The 23559-nt window shown below is 44.2% G+C and overlaps 1 protein-coding gene across 54 annotated transcripts in view; it reads right to left on the reverse strand.

Moving 5' to 3' along the window:
* Nucleotides 1-23559, reverse strand: part of Sorbs1 (sorbin and SH3 domain containing 1) — a 221916-nt gene that overhangs the window by 39420 nt on the left and 158937 nt on the right. For 24 of the 54 annotated variants that reach the window (XM_030250827.1, XM_030250826.1, XM_017318097.2 and 21 more), the window contains 4 exons: nucleotides 21059-21106; nucleotides 20818-20947; nucleotides 18440-18554; nucleotides 5527-5576 (listed from right to left, as the gene is read on the reverse strand). In XM_030250827.1, the coding sequence (XP_030106687.1) occupies nucleotides 5527-5576; nucleotides 18440-18554; nucleotides 20818-20947; nucleotides 21059-21106 (343 nt within the window). Of the gene's footprint in view, nucleotides 1-5526; nucleotides 5577-8585; nucleotides 8688-9225; nucleotides 9292-12896; nucleotides 12981-18439; nucleotides 18555-20817; nucleotides 20948-21058; nucleotides 21107-23559 lie in introns of all 54 variants that reach the window. The other 30 variants (XM_030250805.1, XM_030250803.1, XM_030250801.1 and 27 more) reach the window with 4 other exon arrangements.

The following is a 23559-nucleotide window of genomic DNA, read 5'->3' on the forward strand; positions in this document are numbered from 1 at the left end:
AAAACAAAAAAACAACAACAACAAAAAAAACCCCTTCATTTCCTGACTTGAAAACTGACCGAAGTTTGCTTGGAGGGACCATCCATACCTCCAGAGAAAAGGATTTGGCTTTCCTAGGCTCAGGGGTCAGGCCTAAAGCTTTTGGGCCACAGGATATGCTCATAAACACTCTGCCCTCTCACCCCAAGATTCTGATTAAAAAAAAAAAAAATCAGCTCCCATTAAAAATGGTGAACCCAGAATGTAGTTCTACAGATACCACTTTCAAAAAGGTGGACGTTCATCTAAACTGGCTTTTAAACTTTGGGTTTCCTAATTAAACATCAGTGTAACATCCCATTTTCTCCCTTTTGTACAACCCCCAACTGAAGAGCTATCCACTGTCCTTTGTCAGCCCCCAGCTAAGGGGACAGAGGACTTTGGTGGCATGAGGGCCCTGCCTGGCCCTTGCTGTTGGCGGGTAACTTGGACAACTTCCACCTGCCACCTGTGTCTCTGAATCACTTCACCCTCAGCCAGCGCTTCAGCCCACCGTTAGTCTCCCACAGCTGCCTGGCCTCATCTATCTCAGCAGCCCTCGGCACTCCCCCACCCAGCCTGCCTGCTCTCTGTGCCCCACCCATTTCTTCCTGCTTCCCACAGATCCACAAGCCAGCACTCAGGAAACCTCTGGGAATGCAGTTGCTCCAGACAAATGTTTTCTTTCTGATAACAAAGCTGACAAAAGAATGCTTTCCCCAGATGGTTGAGGTACACTGCGGCATCTTATTAAGAGAAGTATCCGAGAGCTTCAACACATGTTTTTTTTTTGTTTGTTTGTTTGTTTTTCGAGACAGGGTTTCTCTGTATAGCCCTGGCTGTCCTGGAACTCACTTTGTAGACCAGGCTGGCCTCGAACTCAGAAATCCACCTGCCTCTGCCTCCCGAGTGCTGGGTTTAAAGGCGTGCGCCACCACACCCGGCTCAACACATGTTTTTAAGTACACCATCTCAAACAGTTACCCTAAGGATGGGTCATTTGTTCCACTGCTCCCAAGAGGAAACTGAGGACCAGAGTGGGGACTGCCTTTGCTTAAGGGCATAGAGTTCCTAGGACTTTGTTAAATCTAAAAAGATGAGAGCTGAAAGAAGTCCCATGGGACCCTTGGCTGAGTGACTGAGATACAACCAGAATTAGCAGCTGCTGACATTAAACCAAACCAGTCAGGTTCGGAAGCTCAGCTCTGAGAAGTTTGTGTTGAGTCCCATGTATGCTAACTGAACTGCTGGGACACAGGGCGGAGAACTGAGCTTCTGTGCGACGAAGAACCAGTCACGGGGTTTCAACAAAACCACGCTCACTGGAAGGATAAAGTGAGCGATCACTTGGAGTCAGCTGCTTCCATGTGTGTAACAGAGGTGTGGGGCAGTGGACAGGCTGCCTTCCATGTGTGTAACAGAGAGGCCCAGGGTCAGTGGACAGGGTACTGAAAAGCCAGATTCCAACAAAGAACGCAGCAGCCCAGCTGAGATGCACTCCTGCTCGAGTTGTTTGGTGGTTTGTTTGTTTGTTTGTTTGTTTTTTAAAGCTTGCAAACAAGATGATTTTCTTGGCTTCAGTTTCTTTCGTTTGCAGCATTAACACTGGTGGTGAGATTGTGTAGGAAACCCATCAGCAAACCTGTACACCTTTCTGTCCGTCTCCAAGCTGACTGCCAGCCACACTACCTGAATGTTCTCCAAACAGCTCCAACCCAACACATTCCAAACCAAAGCTGGCTCTGTACAGCCACCCTGCCCTCACTCAAGCACAAAGTCTGAGGAATCGGTGCTTCCTCGCCTTTCTCCCCAGTCTCCTTCAGCCATCAGGCCCCGCTTCCTTGATAGTCTACAGTAATTCCCTTGTTCTCTCTACTGCCCAATTGTCACTTCATTACCATTATGACCCCACCCAGCTGCTAGTCACTTTTGGTATCATATCTAAAGAAAGACATATGATGACCTGCAGTCACTCTTGGTATCATATCTAAAGAAAGACATATGACGACCCAACATGTGAGACTTACTAAACAAGTATTTACTGAGCACCTTCTATGTGTCAATCTTTCTCATAGGTAGGAAGACTGAACAAGGGACATAACTGACCAAAGTTTCTAGCCCAGGAGAGATGGCTTGGCAGTTAAGAGCATAACCCCGGTCTTGCTGAAGACCTGAGTTCAGTTCCCAGTACTTCAGGCAGCTCAAAACTACCTATAACTCCAGCTCCAGGGGATGCAACCACACTTTTCATCATAAGGACACTGAATTCTCAGGCACATACACATACGCATATGCACACACACAAATATATATATATATATAATTAAAAATATCTTAAATCTTTCCTGTTGAAAGTCAGTTGACTACTTTATGAAGAAATACAGGCCACTGCATGAATGTAGCTTTGTGGGAGGGAGTCTATACAGTTCTCTAGAAGTTCCATCTTAAAGAATTTTGTGATGAACCAAAAAAAAAACATTTTTTAAAAATTTTATAATATAATGTTCCCGCTACTCAGTTTTTTATTTTTCTTCTTCTTTTTTTTTTTTTTTCTCTATAAAGTCTCCCTTGATCTCTCTCTTCCTCCATCCAGTGAGAGGAGCCCGCCCCCTTCTGGATCTCAGCATCACATATGCCACGCTGGATTCAAGTTACCACTAACAAATCCGGTTCACCTTCCACAGTGACTCCAGCAGGTTGTTGGTTAATCTTCCTAAGCTTGGTGCCCTTTAAGGTTGTTAAACAAAAGCTGGTGGAATAAAGGCTCCTAAATCCAAATGCCTACATGCACACAGGCTTCTGGTATATTTTTACGGGCTGGGGAAATCTCCAATGCTTTCTATAGCTCTTCAGGTTGTGTTTTGTTCTCAGATTAAGGAAACTGCTCTCTGTGGGTTCAGAAAGAGCAGCTTTTCCTTAAGTGCCACTTGCTGGCTGAACAGAGCAGAGCTCTTTCGGTTAGGTGAAAACAGCTTTAATATGCAGAAATGATAAACGGTAGTTAGATGAAAATTACAAACTTAAAGGTCTAGAGACAGTTGGAGAATAAAACAGTGACAGTGACTCAAAATGCTAGTACTACAAAGGCTTGCTTATATTGTATTCAATAGCTCAAAATTGGCTTTATTATGCTTTTGGCTACATTCCTACTAAGTTTGAATCAGTATAGTTTAGGTGAGGTGCTACTACTGACACCTGGCCCAGAGTATCATCAGCTATGAACTGTGTGCAGAACACTGAGCTAGGACACCCATTTCCTCACATGTCATACCTGCACCTGGGATGCTCAGAGGAATAAATGTGAAGAGGACACAGTAAGTGTTCAATAAACTTAAAAGTATGCCACTGAGATCTGTGCTCTTAGCCCCAACTGATCACCATGGTAGTGACTTACTCTTCCAAACACTTCTAACCGTTACATATACTTCATTCCTCTGCCGCTTTGTCTTTTATTCACTATACTTATTTTGTGAAGGTGAGAGGATCCCCCAGAAAATCAAGGGACCGTGCCAAAATTCCTACTGTGGGAAGTAGCCTAGTGCTGGCACATCTAAGGAATTCGCTGAGCTGCCTTCTCTGGGCAGTTCTGGGAGAAGGCATGAAGGGTCAGAGGGAAGGCCAGGCAGCAATGGTTAATACCAAGCAATGCTGAAGCAAGGTGGGCGGGGAGAGTCCTGGTTAAAATGCCCAGTGCAACCAAACCCTGCCAGACCTCAAATTTATCAAATTTATCTACCTGGCACCCTGAAGATAGGTCTTGTCCCTGAAGAGTTTATAATAACAGTTAGGAAAGTATCCACAAATAACTCAGATAATTGCAGCAGACGCAGAGGCCGGATAAAGCACTAGCGTGAGCCTGGGCATGAGAAAGTCCAGGCAGAACTTTTTTATACAGCGTAGGAGCTTGCTATGTACTACAGATCTCCTAGGGTAAGATAAAGGTAGCCCTGAAAATAACTCAGACAGAGTAAGAGCTGCATGGCAAAGCCCTGGGAAGGGCATTCTGGGAGAGGATTAGAGTTAGAGGAGACCATGGTCATGTAAAAAAAATGGACTCTACCTCTAGGTGGAGACATGCCCTTTTCTCTTCCTGTAAAGGTTAATCCAATGGGGCAGGTTGGCATCCTGGCTGTAGGATCGTCTGTAGTAAGGCAGGCTCACTTTAGGATGTTCCTTCCCAGAATTCCTTCCTCCAAGGTTATCCTTGGCAGTCTGACTACCATGAGGTTCAGCTAGATGTGTAAGCCTTTCTCAAGACTGACTTAGAAGGTGTTTAATTGTTTCCGTTTCTTCTTTTCTGTATTTTTCTTTCAGCTGCTGGCCAGAACTTACACTTTTAAACTCCCTAACTAACTTAACCCCCCTAACTCCTGACTTTTTCAAAAGCGCCCGTGCTGGCCCCAGGCTGACTGCTGTCACATGGCTGACCTGTAATTGCCTATCTCAAGCAGCCTGGCTTTTGTTCCTTTCTCCCTCTTTCTCCTTCTAGGCACTAGAGGTTGACAGCCTGCCTGTCCCAGTCTTCCCCTTTTATGTTCTAATAAGTGCTCCTCAAACTTCTACAGGTATATCCATTTTAAAACTCTTTTATTAATGAAATTGGGAGCCAAGAAGGGATCCTAATTTCCAAGATATCACACGGTAGTTCTGCTGGGACACCCAAGATTTCCATTTCTTTCCTTCTCTTGCTTTTTAATTCATTGTCAGAGAAAATAAACCCATCCCTGTATCCCTAGTATCAGTTACTCCACGAGGAAGTGAATGGGGCATGCATGCACTGTGCAGCCAAATTCTTAAGAATTGGCAGAATAATAAAAGAAAAATCCATGTCCATATGAAAATCTAGGCTCCACATTCTGCATGGTGGGACTGGCTTGAGGACCTAACCATACTATCAGCTCCTGTATCTTTATTCTAGATCCAGTACATCCTGGCTACAGTCCCTTCCCTCAGGAATCCACTGAGGGCAAGACTGATTCTGATGTAGACAAATAGGCCAATAAGATGACTAAGCAAACAGAAGCACCCACTGTGCAAACCTGATGACCTGATAGATTCCAGGGTTCAGGATGAGAAGAAAACTCCCATAGCATTGCTCTGACTTCCATAGCCACACCCACAACTCACAGACATATACCCACACATATGTGTGCAAAGTAAGTAAAATTAAAATAAGCGCAGACAAATAACTTCACATTCCAAAGTTAAAGGCATCAACCTGGGATAAAGCTAGCAAACATAACATGAATCTCTAAAGTTAATTCGGAGAAAGAAGAGAGAACCAAAGAAAACTAATTTGAAAACTACAATACCATCAAACTACTGGAAGACAAAGCCCAAAGCATGTGACAGCCCAGGGCCATGAGCCCTCCCCAGGGCCAAAGCCTTTACTGCCTACCACGGGACACCACAAGACAGATAGAGATCATGGTCCAACCCACCAGCTGTTCTCACCCTTGTCTAGTCCTTGATACATTAAGCCATGAAAACATAGGAGTGGCTACTTACTATCCAGGAGGCTCTGACGTAATGTCTGGAGTCGGGCTGACTGCTGAGCTCTGTAAAAGTGATAAAGAAAGAACAATGTAAAAAATATATATATATCTATATATGAGGTTGGTGTTAATTCACAGGTTGCAAAGCAAAGGGAGAGGAGACATGCCACTTCAGTTTGGTCATGTAGACAAGAGGCTTGGGCACAAGGACTTTGGGCTAGGAAAGATTTAGGGCTCCTAGGTTTTCCTTCACAGGAGATGCAGCCACAGACACAGGTGAGCCTGGAAGTGGACTTCAGCTCCTCCTCAGCTGCAATCCCAGGGAGCAGAAGCCCATTCACCCATCTTCCCCAATCCTCAGACATTCTGCTAAGGCTGTAACTCCTATCATGCACCACAGATGCCACATCCGAGAGCAGCACACAACACTCTAGGGAGAGACTGCATTCTAAAAAGCATTTTAAGATGACCACGCCATATTTACACAACTCATTTATGCCTGTGCCTGGAGAAGTGTGAAAACGAGACACAATTTCACAAAATCCACTAACCACACTGCCAGTACAGGTTGGGAGATGCTTCATAAAATGGCAGGCCACTAACAAAAGGAAGAGATCAACCCAGGCCTGCTAGAGAGCGAGAGCAATGTCATTACAGAATTCAGAGGTTCTTTTGTACTGCAGGGGGGGGGGGGAATGTCGAGGGTTCAATGTATTTGTGTTAAATAAATCAATGTAGAAGTTAACTTTTACAGATATTCCTATTTGATAATGACTGTCATCTCTACTAGTAACCACTGTAAGGAGAACAAACTACCTGGAGAAGAGACATTTAGGAAAAAGAAACAAACAGAAAGTGGAGGAGGAGGAGGCTGTTGGATTAGGGAAGAGGAGATGACAGGGAGGGGAGGTGGCTTCACGGGTGGCTCCTCACTCAGCCCCCACAATGGCTTCCCTGTAGGCAACTCTTGATAGATTTTAAAGCACTTGTCTGCTTCCTAAGATCTAGTCTTACGGTTCCTACTGCCTTCTCAATATCCCTACCTGATCCCCACCAGTCCTTCCCCTTCTCCCTCCCTCTCCCCTCCCCCTCCCTCTCCACATCATCGTGATTGGAAGGAAAGCCAACATCTTCTCAGTCACACTCCTGAGGCTACAGTCTTTCCCAAACCTGCCCATCCCATCCAAGATTTCTAGTTGAGCTCATCTGCCCCCCTCCCTTTTTTTTTAAAGATTTATTTATTTATGTTATGCATATGAGCACACCACCATTGCTCTCTTCAGACGCACCAGAAGAGGGCACCAGATCCCATTACAGATGGTTGTGAGCCACCGTGTGGTTGCTGGGACTTGAACTCAGGACCTCTGGAAGAGCAGTCGGTGCTCTTAACTGCTGAGCCACCTCTCCAGCCTGAGCTGATCTGTCTTACCCATTTGAACACATGTACTCTTTCCATGTTTCCTAAGTGCCTCAAAACAGATATCCCCAGCAAGTATGGACTCCACTGTCACATCCTGAAGGCAGTCTCATGTGTGTGAGTGTGTGTGTATGTGTGTGTGTAGAACCCCTGTGAGCATACCTCACATATGCTCAAGGCTAACAGCACCAGACAGACAACCAAAGGGAATGGAGGGTGGATGCATCAGGCACTTCCTTGCACCATGGTGCCACTGGCAGGGTCTGGGCCCTAACTGGAGTAAGGAGCTATCAGGTTTGGCTGAGCCCCCATCTCTGCATGAGCTGCAGATGTGTGACTTCTATGAAAGCAGCTCTTGATTCATTTTGGCCTGCTCGTTACTAGACTTCTCATCCTGCATGCTGGCCATTGATATTAGGACAGACGTACAGCCATAACTCATATTCCAGAACAGGCTAGGATAGTTTCTTCCTTGAACCTGTAATCCTACAGTGAGTTATACCAGGTCTTGGTATGGTCTCAACCTGGTTAGAAACCAAGAATCCCACTCCAGCTTTCTCCACCCCAATCACCTGTCTCACCGGGATGTGTGACAATTTACCTCTTTGTCTCTTTTCAGTTCTGAGGGAGAAGGGCCCACCCACTGCTGTCTTCTTCATCCAAATCTAAGTTCTATGTACCAAGGAGGCAGCCATGACTACCACAGCTCAATGGCTTCCCACTCTGTTATCTCAGACCCACAAATAGGCTACCATAAAATCCTGGTTTCTCTGCCTTTTCCTGGTCTCTAGCCTTGAACCAGTGGTCTCAATACTTACATCTAGCATAGACCCATTATCAATTACACACGACCTTCCACAGTCTGTGGTCCTTCCTGGCCACTACAGCAATGTCCACAGAAAGCCATTCTTTCCTCATTAGAGTCTCTTCAGTTTTGTCAGGGAACCCAAAGCACACTTCAGCAAACTTTCATCTTCCCCCTAGAAGTCTGTTCACCTTGCACTGGCTCTCCCTTCCGCCCCTCAACTCCCTCCCTTTTAAACACTTACATTTTAACCCAGGCCCAGTTTCAAATACTTGCATCCAGGCTGTTTGATATCTAGAGTGTGTTTTCTGTCATGAACTTGCTGGCCTTTACGATGACAAACACCACTGCTCTGACAATGCCTTGGCCCAGTTTCTACTGCTATGTCTATCAAAATGACCTCTGATGTTGGCATCTCCCCGGGTGACAAAAAAAAAAAAAAAAAAAGGATAAGAAAAACTGGCCCCCCAAATAGCACTCTGGAAATTCAAAGAAGGCAAAGGAAAGAACTTTTAAAAGGTCATCAAAGTAGAAATATGGGGCATGGTGGGTGGGGGAAAGTTCAGATCCAGCTATCCTATATAAATATGAAAGATAATTTAAGGAATATGCCAAGTTCCAAAGGGTTCCAAACAAAAAACTGACTGGGTGTAGTGTGTGAGTGTGGTGTATGTGTGCATGTAGTGTGTGTGTGTGCATGTGGTACATGTGTGTATAAACAGAAAGCCATGCATCTTAAAGCTAGCAGCTTCACCCTCTGTCATTTCCACAACATAGAAAACAAAGAACAGAGAAGAAAACAAAGCAGAGCTTGAGAAGAAACCAACAGCAAGAGAAAAACTGGAAATACCTGTGGCGAGTTTGCACTGGGTGATTTATTAACGGTCTCCACTTTCTCTAAATCTGCCTCTAACTCTGCTTGGCAGAAGCTGAGATCTTTCTCTAGATTAGTCTGGTTCAAGAAAGAAAAGATGAGAAAGAATGTTTTAGTTTAGAGAAAAGAAGAAGGAGTGGAGGGTTACGTTTGAAAAGGAATTTTGTTCTTAGCGTCACTTTTTAATAGGGGCACAGTGGCCTGACTCAATCACAAGGGCTCACCAGAAATTAGTTTAAAGACATGAACACAGAAAGAGCAAAATTAGGCAGGTTCAAGGAAATCCCGAGTAACAGAGCTTCAGACATCTATTCTAGGTCTAATGAGAACTACAAATGCCACAGAAACCTACCTGTGAGGAAAGGCCCTGCTTCCTCTGTGTCAGAGTATAGTGACCGTGACAAGAGTTGTTTTTAAAAAAGCAAACCAAAACCAACCTCTAAACATTAGTATATGTCTCACGGATTTTATTAAATAGTTTTATCACCAAGCCAAACAAGTTACTAAGTTTAAAAAAAAAAAAAAAGATTTAAGAAAAGAACACAAATCCACAACACACTCACGGCACCCAAAGCTAGAGATCTAGCACACAGTCCGAGGAGGAGGCACGAATTACCTTTCTATCCTCTCTAGGAAGGATAGAGCAGTCTCCAGGAGTATAGTCCCATATCTTTTTGGGAGGCTGACGGGAAGCAGAGGAGGAAATGAAGAAATGAGCATAAAGACATAACGACAAACATGGGGGGCTCAAACAAAGAGGGGCACGCTAGGAACCGGACCAACACAGAGAGGTGAACTCAAAGCAAAGGATCCTGGCTGAGGACACAAAGCTGTCTGCCCCAGGGGGACCTGAAATCCCTGACTAGGAAGTATAAGTTTCAAGAGCAAATCAACCCTTGAGTCTCAATACTAAAAATTTTAAACTAAAAGGGGGGGGGGGGAGGGGAGGGAAGCATCAATAACGAATTTAAACAAATTAAAAACTCTAATTCTTTCTTGTTCTCTTCAAACAAAGACTGACCCTGGAGATTTTCACATTTTTTAAATAGTCTTTCCTACTATAGAAAAAAATCATTGCATGTTAATAAATGTGTAAATCTGTAAGTCTGTCCAGTAGAGGCTGACCTAAAAGGGTGACCCTCTGGTGTGTGGCAGCGGCATCCACAGTAGGATTCATTGGCATCTAGAGTAGGAATTCAGACAGTGCTGTGACCATTTCATGCTTGCAGCTCAACTGGCCTTTCATAATGTAAGTAGAGTTAGGCGGCAGAAGTAACGCTAGAGGCAGGCTCCGCCCCCTCCCCCTGGCAGGTCAGAGGTCACGATGTTTGTTCTTTAACCCCTTCATGGACAATCAGAGCGCTGAAAATCTGCCAGGAGAATGCTGTAGGCTTCCCAAGGGTTTGTGTGCAGTGAGAGCTAAGCAAACTTCCAGAAACTTCTAACTCTGAACTTCTCTCACACAGAGTGGATTCTCTGACTCTGCCTGTGTACACTTGAGATCTACCATGCTATGACCTCCGGGGAGATCAGACACAGGAGATCATTAAAAGCCCCACAGATTGCATGCAAGTTTCATGTCCGTTAATTCTACAGACACATTCGAGGGATTACTATTGAGAAACATTGCCTTGAGTTTGTGGCTAGACATCAAATCAATTTCTGTAGAAACTGAAGGGAAGGGGAGAGTAAAAGGTGGGTCCTCTTGGTCTCTGTACTACCTCTCCAAAAGAAAAGAACTGGCTCTGACTGTGTTTCCCCTGTCAACAGCAGGTCTTCCACATATGTGAGGTATGTGCTCTGCAAAGTCAATGACAGAGCAGCGACCGTTCATTTTTACCTCTTAATACACTCAGTGGCTGTCAGGGAAGTAGACTTTTTAACACGTGTTACCCCCACACCTTTCTTACTTTGTCACAGAATTCCATAAGCAAGTGTCTACAAATTAAATTTGCTTCGAATAATCACCCTACTCCCACCCCACCCCCAAATGGTCCCTGAAGTCTTAAATCATTTGTTATTTCATGGGACATACCGAGGTCACCAATCAGGATCTTGTTGCAATTTTCTGTTCTTTTTGAATGGCTTTGTAAAAGGAGGTTCAGGGAGAAAAGGAAACTCGGCAACTTTTAGTATCAAAGTTCTAGTGGTTCTAGGAGTAAGAGCCCTAAGTTAGTGTGAGAACAACAGAAACAAAGTATCGATGACAACCTGGGTCATGTGTGACTGGTAGACTCTGGAATGGCTAACACAGCTTCCAAACCAACTGCCACAGCTCATGGCTTTACCACAGCCGTGTACTCTTTGGTCCACTGTAATCAGAATAGGAGAGAAGAAAGGGAAAAAAAAAAAAACAAAAAAACAAAACCCTCACTCTCCTTCCTGAATTCTGTTGGTTCAACTAGATAAGAAACCCTGGGGATGTCTCAGACCATATATAAATGTTCTTTTACTGAGATTCCTGGAGATGTGGTCCATGTTCTTTTGACAAATCTTCAAAAGTTAAGGCTACACAAAAAGGAATTCCCCAAGAGAAAGAATTATTAGACAAATGGTCTGTGCCCTCCGTGTTTACATAGGTAAGTTACAGCTTTTGGCAAAACTCTTAATTAACCAAGTTATTCTCAGGACCTGTTTACTAAAGGCTGGGACTCTGAAGTATTGTCTAATATCAATGAGACGTGTTTGCAGTGATAGATTTATAAAAATGCATCACTGGTAATAAATTAGTAAAAAAGGTTCCCTAACTTTTACAAAAAACTTTCAGATTAAACTGGCTTAGTTACTTGATAGATGAGGGCATGGTTAGCAGTCTGAAAATCCTGGAAGGGATTTCAAAAATCACTGGCATGGAACTGACAGTGAGTATCTCCCGTTTTCCATGAGGTCAGTACAACATCACTGTCGCAGACATCAATTAGTGCTTCGGAGGGGAGCGCACATATCAATACCTGTTCAATAATTGATCAGTTCGTAAGAAAAAGGATTACTGTCCAGTTTACTGCATGTGGAAAGACTGTGTATTAAATTTGGTATCTAAAAACAGGGGGAGAGAGAAAGGAGAAGAAATGAGCTGTGCACTGTGCTCTGGGGAGGGGAGAGAAGAGTAGTTGCACTAGACACTTTCCTCCACTGCCCCTAGGTGGCGCTCACCAACAACAGATTGAGGAGAAGAGGAGCCGTGACTGCCAGAAGTGCCCAGAAAGGAGGGATACCCATTCCTCCAGTCAGAACGTTGGCAGCTGGGCACTCCTAACTTTCAAGCTCAGTACCTTTACGCCAAATCAGCAATTCCCCAGTGCCAGCCTGAATTGCCTGTCTTCATCTTAATGAAAAAAATACACAGCATGGGATTTAACATTTATTGAACTGTAAAAATCACTTCCTATCGGCAGATAAAACCACCATCCGAGACCCAAACCAATGGTCAGAGTCTCATACTCACGTCCAGTGTTTATTTTTCTAGGTATGACTCTTCCACCTATAAATTCCTTTTTGCAGCTATAATTGGGGATTCAAGGTAACTACAGTTTTCAAGTCTATCACTATGAGAATTTAAAGTAACTACAGGTTTCAAGTGCATCACCTCCGACAGACTGTCCTGTTTGAAACTTGTCTGGGCATAGGACTAAAGAACCACCCCCCTCCAAAAATAAAAAAAAAATTAAAAAATAAATCAGAAATACCTCAGGGAAGCTGCCGAACACTAAAGTTTCTAGAGTTCTGCCCTCCCTTCCAAATGATACTGGCCCAACTCAGAAAAATCATTCCCTGAAAGCTGCCTTTAGCTGGGCTAAACAGGAGTTATATCTGCACAGGGAAGCAGCTGGTTTTTTGTCTTGTCTCATTTTGTTTTTTGCATGCCCTTGCCTTGCATGCATGCTTTATAAAACGTGATATGAGGCACCATAATCCTGCCCTTCCCAGTGACACATTTCCCTGCCTGTCTTCATAAACCTTAATGGACTGGTTGTCACCGCTTGGCAGGAAAAAAAAAGCCACCCACCAGGGTATGTGATACTTGTTGGAGGTGGCAGAGAGAGGTCCTAGGACAAATGCTGCCCTGGTCACTCTCTGGATGTTCTAGGAAGGTGTACCTCAGAGCTCACTGTCCCCTCTTGGTGCATTGAGGAAAACCTTCGCGTTGTAGTGAGGTAATACAGTCTGACCGTTATCACAGCTGCTCCCACTGCAGAATCCCTCACACAGAACTGATTCTGTAGCAGCAGCAAGGCACCCACAGCATCATTTCACAAGGTGGATAACCACCGAGGCTATTGCACTTACCGGTCTCCCAAACTCCAATTCCGAAAAGAATTTATACCAAGGTTCATTCTTTAAATCTATCTCTTCTGGGCTTATATCCCGACTCTATAAGGGTTGGTGACAGGGAAATGGAAGAAAGAGAAGGATAACATTATGTAAAAGATTACATAGGAACAGGCCAGTAGAGATGCAGCGGCTCTGGGTTACACAGCGCCTGCTTCGACAGCAGGGACTGTCCAGTTTTACTGACACCAGAAAAAACAGGGAAACTGAGGCAGGCAGCAGTGAGGTATCTGATTTCGGTCCAACAGCAGAGGCAGATGGACTGGATATAGAGGACCCGGCACCACACTGCGACCCGGCACCACAAAGCTAAATACGGGCAGAGCGGTATTCTTAATCATTTCAGCATTAGAGAAAACAAAGTCCTTATTTCCTCTTGCGGGGGGGAAATAAACATTAACTGTGAGCACATAAACTGTGAGCACACCAAACATTCAGCATCTGTCAGAATGAAGCAAACGGTTTTTATGGGCCAGGATGGTTTTAGTACTTATTTGCAAGGCTGCCCTAAGGTTTTTCAAGATAAATGCAGATGCTGACACTTTATAAAAGCCAACTGGTTAATACTGCATCTTTAATGGCACATGAATAGGTGAGATACCATGTGTCATACACAGCAAAGTGAAAATGATGTAAGTCAAAATAGAGGACAGGAGGGGGAAAAAAAACCACTGTAAACAAGCATTGTGGGGAATGAGCACGGACAGCACACACTCTGCGTTCTAACAGATAAATGTTAAAGGACTGAGGAAAACGAGTGACAGAAAAGCTGGACAGGACGGAGAACAGAACGGGGAGAAAACTTCCGGGTGACGCTCCAAAGTTAGATTCCCTCACTGCGGTTATGCTAAGGCTCGTCATGGAGATTAATAATTTGATCCTGCAATTTGATATTTCATCAGCTGTGTGTTAAAGTTCTGGCATTTTATCTAAGAAATATCACCTACTTTTTGGAAAACACTAAAAATGGATGATTAGAAATCAAATCAAGTTTTCTTTCTTTTTTTTTTTTTTTAAAGATTTATTTATTTATTATATGTAAGTACACTGTAGCTGTCTTCAGACACTCCAGAAGAGGGAGTCAGATCTTGTTACGGATGGTTGTGAGCCACCATGTGGTTGCTGGGATTTGAACTCTGGACCTTCGGAAGAACAGTCGGGTGCTCTTACCCACTGAGCCATCTCACCAGCCCCCTCAAATCAAGTTTTCTAATAAAAGGACTTAGGTTCACTGAGTTCAAGGTTTGCTTAATAAGTTCATATGTTCTTAAGAACTCTGAAAATTATAAAAGGTTGAGTTTTTTTCTTTTTCTTTTCTTTTCTTTTTTTTTTTTATAACAACCCGAAATACAAAAATGTACACAGTTTCTTCAGAGGTTGAAGATATCACACAAGCAACTTAGCTACCTCATGGCCACTAAGGTAAATGACACAGAACAGCTTGCTGCTAGCGCCACCTACAGGCCTTCAGCGCTACTGCGCCTCAGAGTAGTCCTTCCGGGATGTACTGACACCACCCACTAAGACAGTTTTTAGCTCTCTCTGCAAGCAGCAAACTGTCCATGTGACTTTACCCAGCCCTTCTTCCCAATTCCCCAGAAGTGTCTGCTATTTGTCCATTCCTGCTGTTAAAAGTAGAGGATATGGACACTTGTCAGAGACTTAAACTGAAATATGATTTGAAACTACAGGGTAATTTATGTGCATCAAGAGCAGCTTCCTCTAGAGTTTCCATCCTGAAGGAAAAAGCCTGCCCATCCAGACATGAATAGTGTCTTGGGTGTGTGTACATGGATTTACATATCTATGCGCATGTATGTAGATATCAGAGGAAAACTTTTAAGTGAGAGATCCTGAGGAGCCAGCTACCTTGTTTTCTGATTCCAGGGTCTTTCAGTCACTCAGGGCTTGCCAATTGGACTAGGCTGGCTGGCCAGCAAGTCCTAAGGACCTGCCTGGCTCTACTGCTCCAGGGCTAGAACTGTAAGCACAAGCCACCAAGCGTGTCCTTTTACTCTTTGTCTGGGGATTGAACTTAAGTCCTTCAGCAGCTGGGTCATCTCTCCAGCCTGGCTTCTGCCTTTATTCGGTGAAAAGCAGAGGCCCACAACCCCCAAGCCGTTTGGGAATGACGGCTTCGACACTGGCTCATTCTACAATCTAGGATGATGGCCTTTCATGAAACCTACTTCATATTTGTTATTCTTACAAAGACTATTTATAAACTGTTCCCTGGGAATAGGTTAGGGGTTTTGTTTTTGCTGTTTTTTTTTTTTTTAAATGTACTAACATACCAACTCTTTTGGGATGCTGCCAAAAAGTTACAATATTTACAGCCTTAAAAGAATTAACTTGTTTCAGTCTTGAATGCTGTTTGCTGGATAGCTGACTGCCAAGGCTAGTGCTGAGTAAAGAAAAGGTCATGTTAAATAACTTAGATCCAAAGCCTCGGTTCTGAGAGAGAGCTGCCCAGACATAAAGATAAAAAGGTATTACCCACAGTGCTCATACCTGCATTAGGTTGCCAGGTGTAACTGAGCAGCAACCAATCAAGAAACAGACTAAGAACGGACACCCCTGCTGGAAGCAAAGGGGGCTCTCTGTTCCCACAGCCATGACACCTCTACAGTGCCAGGGTCTGGTCTTTGCTGCTGTGGGCTGCTCTTTTTCCAGCCTGATAAAATCCACAGAACGGGCAAGTGGCTTGCCAGGCAAGTGTCACCTCCTCAAAGACAGTGTTGATGCTTGAACAGGAGCCAGAGAATTTGAAGCTGGTCAGCTTCAAATTTCAATTAAGTAAATCATGTGATTATGGTGTGTTTGCTTTATAATCTTCATGGCTCTTATACCCATATTACTCCCCCTGGCCATATCACCTGGTCCTCCGCCAGGCTGGAGGGCCAGATAATATTTCTACTCACAAACGGAAGCCTTGAGGTTCAAGGAGATTAAATGACTGCCCGAAGGCACACAGTAGAGTCAGGATTAGAACCCAGAGCTCAGGCCTCCCATAACCCATCCAGCATTCTGTAAACTATGCTATATTCCCACTGACCCTCCTACTAAGAGGACGAGAGAGACAGAGCTGGGTAAACCCCTCACTCACACTTACGTGTTGTTCATTTTGTGCCTGTAATTACTATCCCGATATCTGTCTTTGCTACCACACACCCATGAAATATAAACCCCAACACCCAGCCCAGGGCTCAGCATGAAAAAGCTGTGTCTATATATTGATTAAATGGGGCTCATGTCCTTTGGGGAGACTTCAGCAAAGAAAAGAAAAAGTATTAAGGAATAAAACCTAGACATTCCTGACAACTGGGACCAAACCACGCATCTCTAAGTCCAAGGCCGAAGAGAAAAGGTTGACTTACAGGCATGAAGTATTTAGATCTTTGTGAATATGCCAAACAGGTCATCAAGAATGGAAGTCACCCAGGGATTCTGAGGGTAACAGTGTTTTATGGGTTTGGGTAGTGGGAGCAAGCTCTAGGGCAAGAGAAGCCCCCACAGTCCATGTAGTTTAACATTCTTCCCAATGGCATCAATTAGCCGTGCCTGGGCCCATTTCTTAAATCAGCAGAATGAAGCAGGTTTGAACACCTCAAACGGAAGAAAAAGTGGGGTTTCTCTTTCTTCATGGAGAGACAAAGGAAACTAAAATAAAATCTAACATAGAGCCTACATCTGTCACCCGTTTACACGTTTGATAATGAAATGATTCTTTAGCTCTCTTCAAAAAATCTATGAATGGGGGTGCTGCTGAAACCCCAGCCAGCCAGATAACTCCAAAAGGCAAGGCTCACACTGAAAGGCTCCCATTGAAATTCACATAGCAGCTTTTCTGTTCACGTGACTAAAATAGCAGGACTTAAAAAAGATCAAGCATAATGGACCAATTCAGCCACTGTCAAAAAAAAATTAAGATTCAACTGAAATTCCTCTCTAAAACCGACAACTTCTCTTTGGAAGGAGGGAGCTAACTGGGCTGAAGGGCACTGAATTAAACTGTTGGATAGGTGCCCGCATGCCACTACGGGTGGGACGCAGGCCTGGAGCACTACAGGGGAGCTCCTGTACTGAGACACCAGATGGTGTTCTGCTGTCCTCGTAGACAGTCTCCACCACTCCAAAGATGGGCACTGTGAGGGCACTGCCCGGTGCTTGTAAAAAAAATAACCCAGTGATCCCAAGCACTGATAGCAAAGGAGAAAACAAAATAATGTCGCTTTCCTCGTTCTGTATAGAGGTGAGACAACTAAGACCAAGAGAAGGAAGGGGAAACAAAGACAACCTTAAGAAGAAGGGTGTGCCTTCAGTGTAGGCCTGGACAATCCATGAATGGCCATTGCCCAAATAAAAGCACCCAAGGGCCTCCAGAATCCCTGAGATCACTTGCTTGTTACTAAAGAGTGTGGCTTTCTTTCCAGGAACCCTTGGGTTGAAGGTTGCAGTTGCATTCATTATGCCTGGGATACTTCCTGGTGGCAGACAACTCCCTCTGAGGCAGGGAAGCAGAAGGAAGTCACTCAGCTTGCCTTTCGCTGTCTGCCCAGCAAACTCAAAAGAATGTTAGCTCTAAAAGTGTTTCTGTGAACCAGGGACCTTTTTCCTAATTAAAATTACTCGAGCACTTATAAAGACATCACACCTCATGTCAGTAAAAGTCTAATCAATTATCCCCTAAAAACGCACAGAACGGCAGGCTGTCAGCTCTCAAGGAGACTTCAGAATCTCCATCCTGCTCTCCAGCCAGAGGGCTGTGAAGCTGCAGGAGCTTTAGAGAGTCTTTGACCATTCCCCACAATTTGAGCCAGCTTTTCCTAGCGAAGGGTGAATGGAAGGAAGCAGGATTGGCATATACGAAACTCATCAGTTTGTAAAGTCTTCCTATTTCCCAGCAGTGGCTACTTTTCCATGGCAGCCTAGAATTTCCACACATTTTTCCCACCTAATTTTTATAGAAGTGTGAATTTGTGTAAGGGACAATAAGCCAAACTGATTTTTATGTTAGTTCTCAATGCTTTGCCAATCAAAGACAGCAGACCAAAAGATAAAACTCTAACAGCCTGGACTTTACCCCAAGTTACAACATTCTATTGGTTATCTTTGAATGATTTTAATGCTAGACTGGCCGTTTCTGTAATAGTCATCCATTTCGAACAAGAATTGCCTACAAAAAAATAATAACTTTTACTGAGTAACTTTGACAAAGTAGTACTCTTTTTTTTTCCTAAAATAAGTGAGATCAATCGCTGTTAGTAGAAAATTAAAATGAGTTAAACCACGCACAAATGGAACAACAGAGCCACAAAAAAAAAACCAGTTTTTTTAAAAAGCAGACTCAGGACTAATTTATGAAGACCTGCAGAAATGCAGAGGGTGAAAATACTTCAACTCTTTTCATTGTTCTAAACAAAGCAAGTCTATCTCTAGTGGGGAAAGAATAAGCTCCAACTACACAGGAGCAAACAAAAGACCTTTCATATGCACATTACCATCTTCTCATTGGTCAGGACCGAAGACTTGCCCGGCTGATATTCGTAAATGCTTTTGGGCTCTGCTCGGTATTTTCTCGTATCCACTTTCTTATCTGGGGGCTCCCAGTCGTTTCTGTAGAAGAAAAAAAATCCTATTTTCATGAAAATAGCACCGGCTTCCCACGAGGTCTGAACCTGGTTGGCTGTCGCCTTGATCAAGAATTTGTATATCCAAAGCATAAAAACTGGAATCAAGGCCAGTAATTTAGCTGTATTAGCCGGCTTCTCAGAACAACCCAATTAAATCTCTGTCTTGGCTCACAAGGGGCACGAGGTACCCTGTGCCTAAAACCTGGCACCAGGACTTGGAGATGGAGAGGGGAAGGAGGAAGGGGTATGCAGCAGGGTTCGTCCTGGTAAAAGGCTTTCTTTCACCTTGCTCTGCCTCTTGTGACTCTAACGTTCCCCAAACACGCCTGGACTCCCATACAATTTATGCAGAGCTGCCAGGCTGTGGTTCAAGCCCTAGTCACCCAGGTGATGTCAGTACTGTACAAACTCCTGGGGCATTCGCTCGCCTCAGTGTTAGATGGGGACCTCTGTGGCAGCATGCCATGGCCACAGCAGCCCCCACTAAACAACAGCTGTGTGCCCTGTGTTCTTTCTTGCTCTGTGCCTGAACCTGCTACATAGTCATCTCAGTTTGGGTCAAAGGGTTTTTTTTTTTTTTTTTTAAAAGATTTATTATTTGTCTGTGTGCTGGCTAACTTTATGTCAACTTGACACAAGCTACAGTGGTCTGAAAAGAGGGAACCTCAGTTGAGAAAATGCCTCCATTAGATCCAGTTATATGGCACTTTTGTAATAAATGTCAGGGAGGGTCCAGCCCATTGTAGGTGGGGCCATCCCTGCGCTGGGGGTCCCTGGTTTTATAAGAAAGCAGGCCAGTAAGCAGCACCCCTCCATGACCTCAGATTCAGCTCCAGCCTCCAGGATCCTGCCCTGCTTTAGTTCCTGCCCTCACTGCTTTTGGTGAACTGTTCTATGGAACTGTGAGTGACATCATCAACCCTTCCCTTCCCAAGATGCTTTTGGTCATGGTGTGTTCATCACAGCAATAGTAACCCTAATACCGTGTGTGTGTGTGTGTGAAAGGATAACTCTATGGCGTCGGGTCACCCTCCTGCCATCTTTATGTTGTTTACAGAAATTAAACTCAGGTCAAGCTTGGTGCTAAGCACCTTCACCTGTTGAGCTCTCTTATCAGCCCTGATCCCAATTTTCAGCCTGACATCCAAGAGATGGGATTTCATAGGATGCGTGAATCTTTGCAAATTGATTGCAAACTTTTTATGCAGAAACACTGCTGCACTTTTGCACTATGGTTATATTTTGTTTTTCACGAAAGGTTGAGACTTTCTGGAAGATAGGACAATGATGTGTATACTCTTCTATAAAGTCTGGTTCCATCTGCATAGAATGTGCCCAGTAGGTCCTTACTGAACACACCTACAATTTCATGGCATATGCATCACCCATTTTTTTATTATCACACTCATAAGGTAGATGTATCAAGCACATGTGGGGCTTTTAAAACAGCTACTCACTTGCCCATGGAGATACAGAGGTATGAAACTGGATGTGAATTTAAGAAAAAATAGTAAGTTTCATCTGTTGCAGACCTTTTAGTTTGTGGAGACTGGCAAAAGCTGGGGCCAGAAAACACATGGGACACCTGTCCACATGACAGCAGACGATTACTTCATGGGGCATTTATGCCAATACGTGTTATATCAGTGAAAGAGACTTACAGAATATAGCTGCATTTTAATATTGCAGTGTTTGCTATGAATATGTAAATGAACTTCCAAGTAAAGAGTTTTCTTATAACAGAGCTTGATGGTACAGGCCTGTAATCCCAACTGTTTGGAGGCTGAGCGGGGAGACTGAGAGTTCAAACCCTGCTTGGGTTACATACAGAGCAAGTTCAAGGTTAGCCGGGACAACTTAGTGAGATGCTGTCTCAAAAGAAAAAGTGAAAGAAGAGGGTCCGAAGATGAGCTCCATACCAGAGTGCCTGCCTGGTATTCAGGAAGGCTCTGTGTTCATTACTAACCCTCTCGAACAGAGAAAAGGTTATAGTAATTATCGCTGACATTAATTACGCCCATGCTACAAGCCAGGCCCGGACAGGAAGGTCAAGTGCAATCTCTTCTTTTATTCTCGTGGTTCTCACACTGACTTCATCCTCAGTTCACAGGATATGGAGACTCAGATTAAGTCGCTGCTGCCGACCGGTGACCAGGTGGCCGGGCAAGGATTCAAGTTTCTTGTTCCTGACACAGGAGGCTGCTGGGACTCAGACACTGGGGACAAGCATCTCAAAAATCACTTACCTTTCCGGGCTGGACTTGAGTGAGGAGGAGCGGGCTGGGAGCGGGAGTGTGGCGGACCTCTTAACCACTTTCTCCCCTTCGATGTAGTTCATCTCACTTTTTGAGCGAGGCACAGAAAGGGGAGACTTTGCTGGAGAAAGTACGCACAAAATACTTTAGGCTCAGATGAAAACTAAACCCCGAAGCTGTCACTCCCTGCCCCCCGCTTCCTCCCCGACAAGCAGGGGCTTTTGTCACTTACTGTCGTCAGAGAAGGAATATCGAGGGGAATGGACATCAGAATCATCATCTAGTGAACAAGAAAGAAAAGAAATCAGGGGAAACAGACTAACATGACAGATCCCAGGTGCACACCAAGCCCCACCTCTACAGTCCTGCATGACATCCAGCCAGTCCAGGGACCCAGCAGGGAGAGGACTCAAGCCAGGAGGGGCTAACACCACACAGAGTACACTGCAGAGCCCTGAGGCTGGCAAGAATCTACCTGATCCAACACAGCTTGGTGAAACTGCTTCCAGATACCAGATAACATACAGGGACAAGACTCCTCACAAAGAGAAAGCCCACCAGCAAATCTGGAGGGCTGGGTTCTGTGTCTGAGAAGCAGGGGCTAACATGGATCCAGCTATTCAATGCTCAGTCTTTGGTCTGGCCCGTTGAGCGTCATGGCCTCTTTTAAGGCTTAGAGGTGCTACTGGGCAGAAAGAAGAGGTCAAAAGAATATGGCTGCTCCCTACGGTAGCTTTGATTTATATGTTCTTCAGATAATACAACTGGGAAAGAGACTGTGGAGCTGAGTTCGAGAACATCCACATCATAATCTGTTTTTATTACATGTCAGCCTTGCTCCATGCATAGATTTCTCAGGACCTAACACGGCCATGGCTGATGTAAGGTCTACCCTGTGAGGGCACTGCTTGGGGTGGGTATCTAAACTGAGTCTGCAGCAAGTCAAATTCACATGATGCAAACGGAGTATGATGCGCTCTGCGGGAGTGTGTGCACGTACACTCCCCTAGGCAAACTAAATCCTGGACTCTGAGATGACCAAAAAATGATCTGAACACCTCATGGAACTGGCTTTTTTAAAGCAAAAATCAGATCACAAGTCCATTTACAGGAACTGTTTTCCAAAACAGATCTGCCCCAAGTACAAGGTATTTAGTCACGACATCCATAATAATCCTTCTAAACATCGTTTTTCCTCCCGAGTGCCTAAAAGTCTAATATCTTGCTCATCTGAATTTAGGGTACATGCACCTAGAATGAAGACCAGATCGATCCCTTAAGCTCGGTAGCACTCTTTCAGCAAAGCATGTGACCTAGCCAGCAAAGACATGTTAACGACAGTGTTAATCAAGTCCTTGTTCCTGGGCAAATTAAGTATCAGAGCGGAAAAGGTCAGAGTGTTTTATGAAATGTAAACAGAGCTAGAACTGCCATTATTTTGAGTACAGTGGTAGTCAAAGACAGCTCCTACCTTTTTGTCCCTTCTCCTCTTCCCATTTTTGTCTGTCCCAGGTGTCCTTCAACTAAAACAGACAGGCACCAGGGATGCCTGGGATCCTTGCCCTCCATCCAGCCCCCACCCTCCCCTTGCTCTCCTAAGAACTGGTCAACACCAAGGCTGGACAGGGACCAACACAGCTAAGCCTTTCTTCTTTAATGTGGAATAGGGAGGGTCTTACTATGTTAGCTCAGGCTAACCTCTAATTTACAACTCTCCTGCCTCAGCCTTTTGAGTGCTGGAAACTACAGGCATGCATCATCAAAATCCACTCTCCTTTCACTATTATAAACTGGGTATGTTAAGTTTATTTGTTAGTTTCTAAAAATAGGGCAGTAGGGAGATGAGATGGAATCAGAAAAAGTTTTGGAAAAAGTGCTCTGAATAATTTTGTGTTGCCAGCGTTTTGTTTGCTTTTGGAGTGATTTATTTTTTAAAGGGATTTTAAGATATATATTTAAATATATTCACATAAAGAGTGACATCAGCCAGACTATAATTGATATTCTTTATGCTATTATTGGGTACAGGTGAGAAAAGAAGTCTCATCCACCCTCACTTACACATGGCCAGGGTGTCTGTGAGTGAGTGAGCGTCTCACTTCTTACAGTGTCCACAGGACTCTTACATGGACTTTAGTTCAGGGACTCTATGAAGGCATGCAGATGTCAAATGGGTTAATCCGAGGAACTTCGGCAATTATGACAGGGTCCACAATTAATTTTTACATCTCTTTTACGCGTCTAATACAAGAAAATTTTACCTCATTTTATGACTGAGAATAAGAATACAAACTCCCATTAATAATATCCAGAAATAGTTATATCACAGAACACAAACCCCTCATTTTATAAACACAAGTCCAGGGCCTGGGGTCATTAAGAAAAACTGCCCTCAGTGACATAGTGAATGAAAAAGATACATGGGCCAGGCAGTGGTGGTGCACTTGGGAGAAAGATGCAGTGGATTTCTGAGTTTTAGGTCAGCCTGGTCTACAGAGTGAGCTCTAGGGTTGCCAGAACTACACAGAGACCACCCTGTTTTGAAAAACAAGAAGGAAGGAAGGAAGGAAGGAAGGAAGGAAGGAAGGAAGGAAGGAAGGAGAGAGAGAGAGAGAGAGAGAGAGAGAGAGAGAGAGAGAGAGAGAGAGAGAGAGAAAGAGAAGGAAAGAGAAAGAAAGAGAAAGAAAGGGAGAAAGGGAGGGAGGGAGGGAAAAAGAAAAAGGGTTGGGATCT

The sequence above is a fragment of the Mus musculus genome, chromosome 19 (genome assembly GCF_000001635.26).
Source record: "Mus musculus strain C57BL/6J chromosome 19, GRCm38.p6 C57BL/6J".
Classification (NCBI taxonomy): Eukaryota; Metazoa; Chordata; class Mammalia; order Rodentia; family Muridae; genus Mus; species Mus musculus.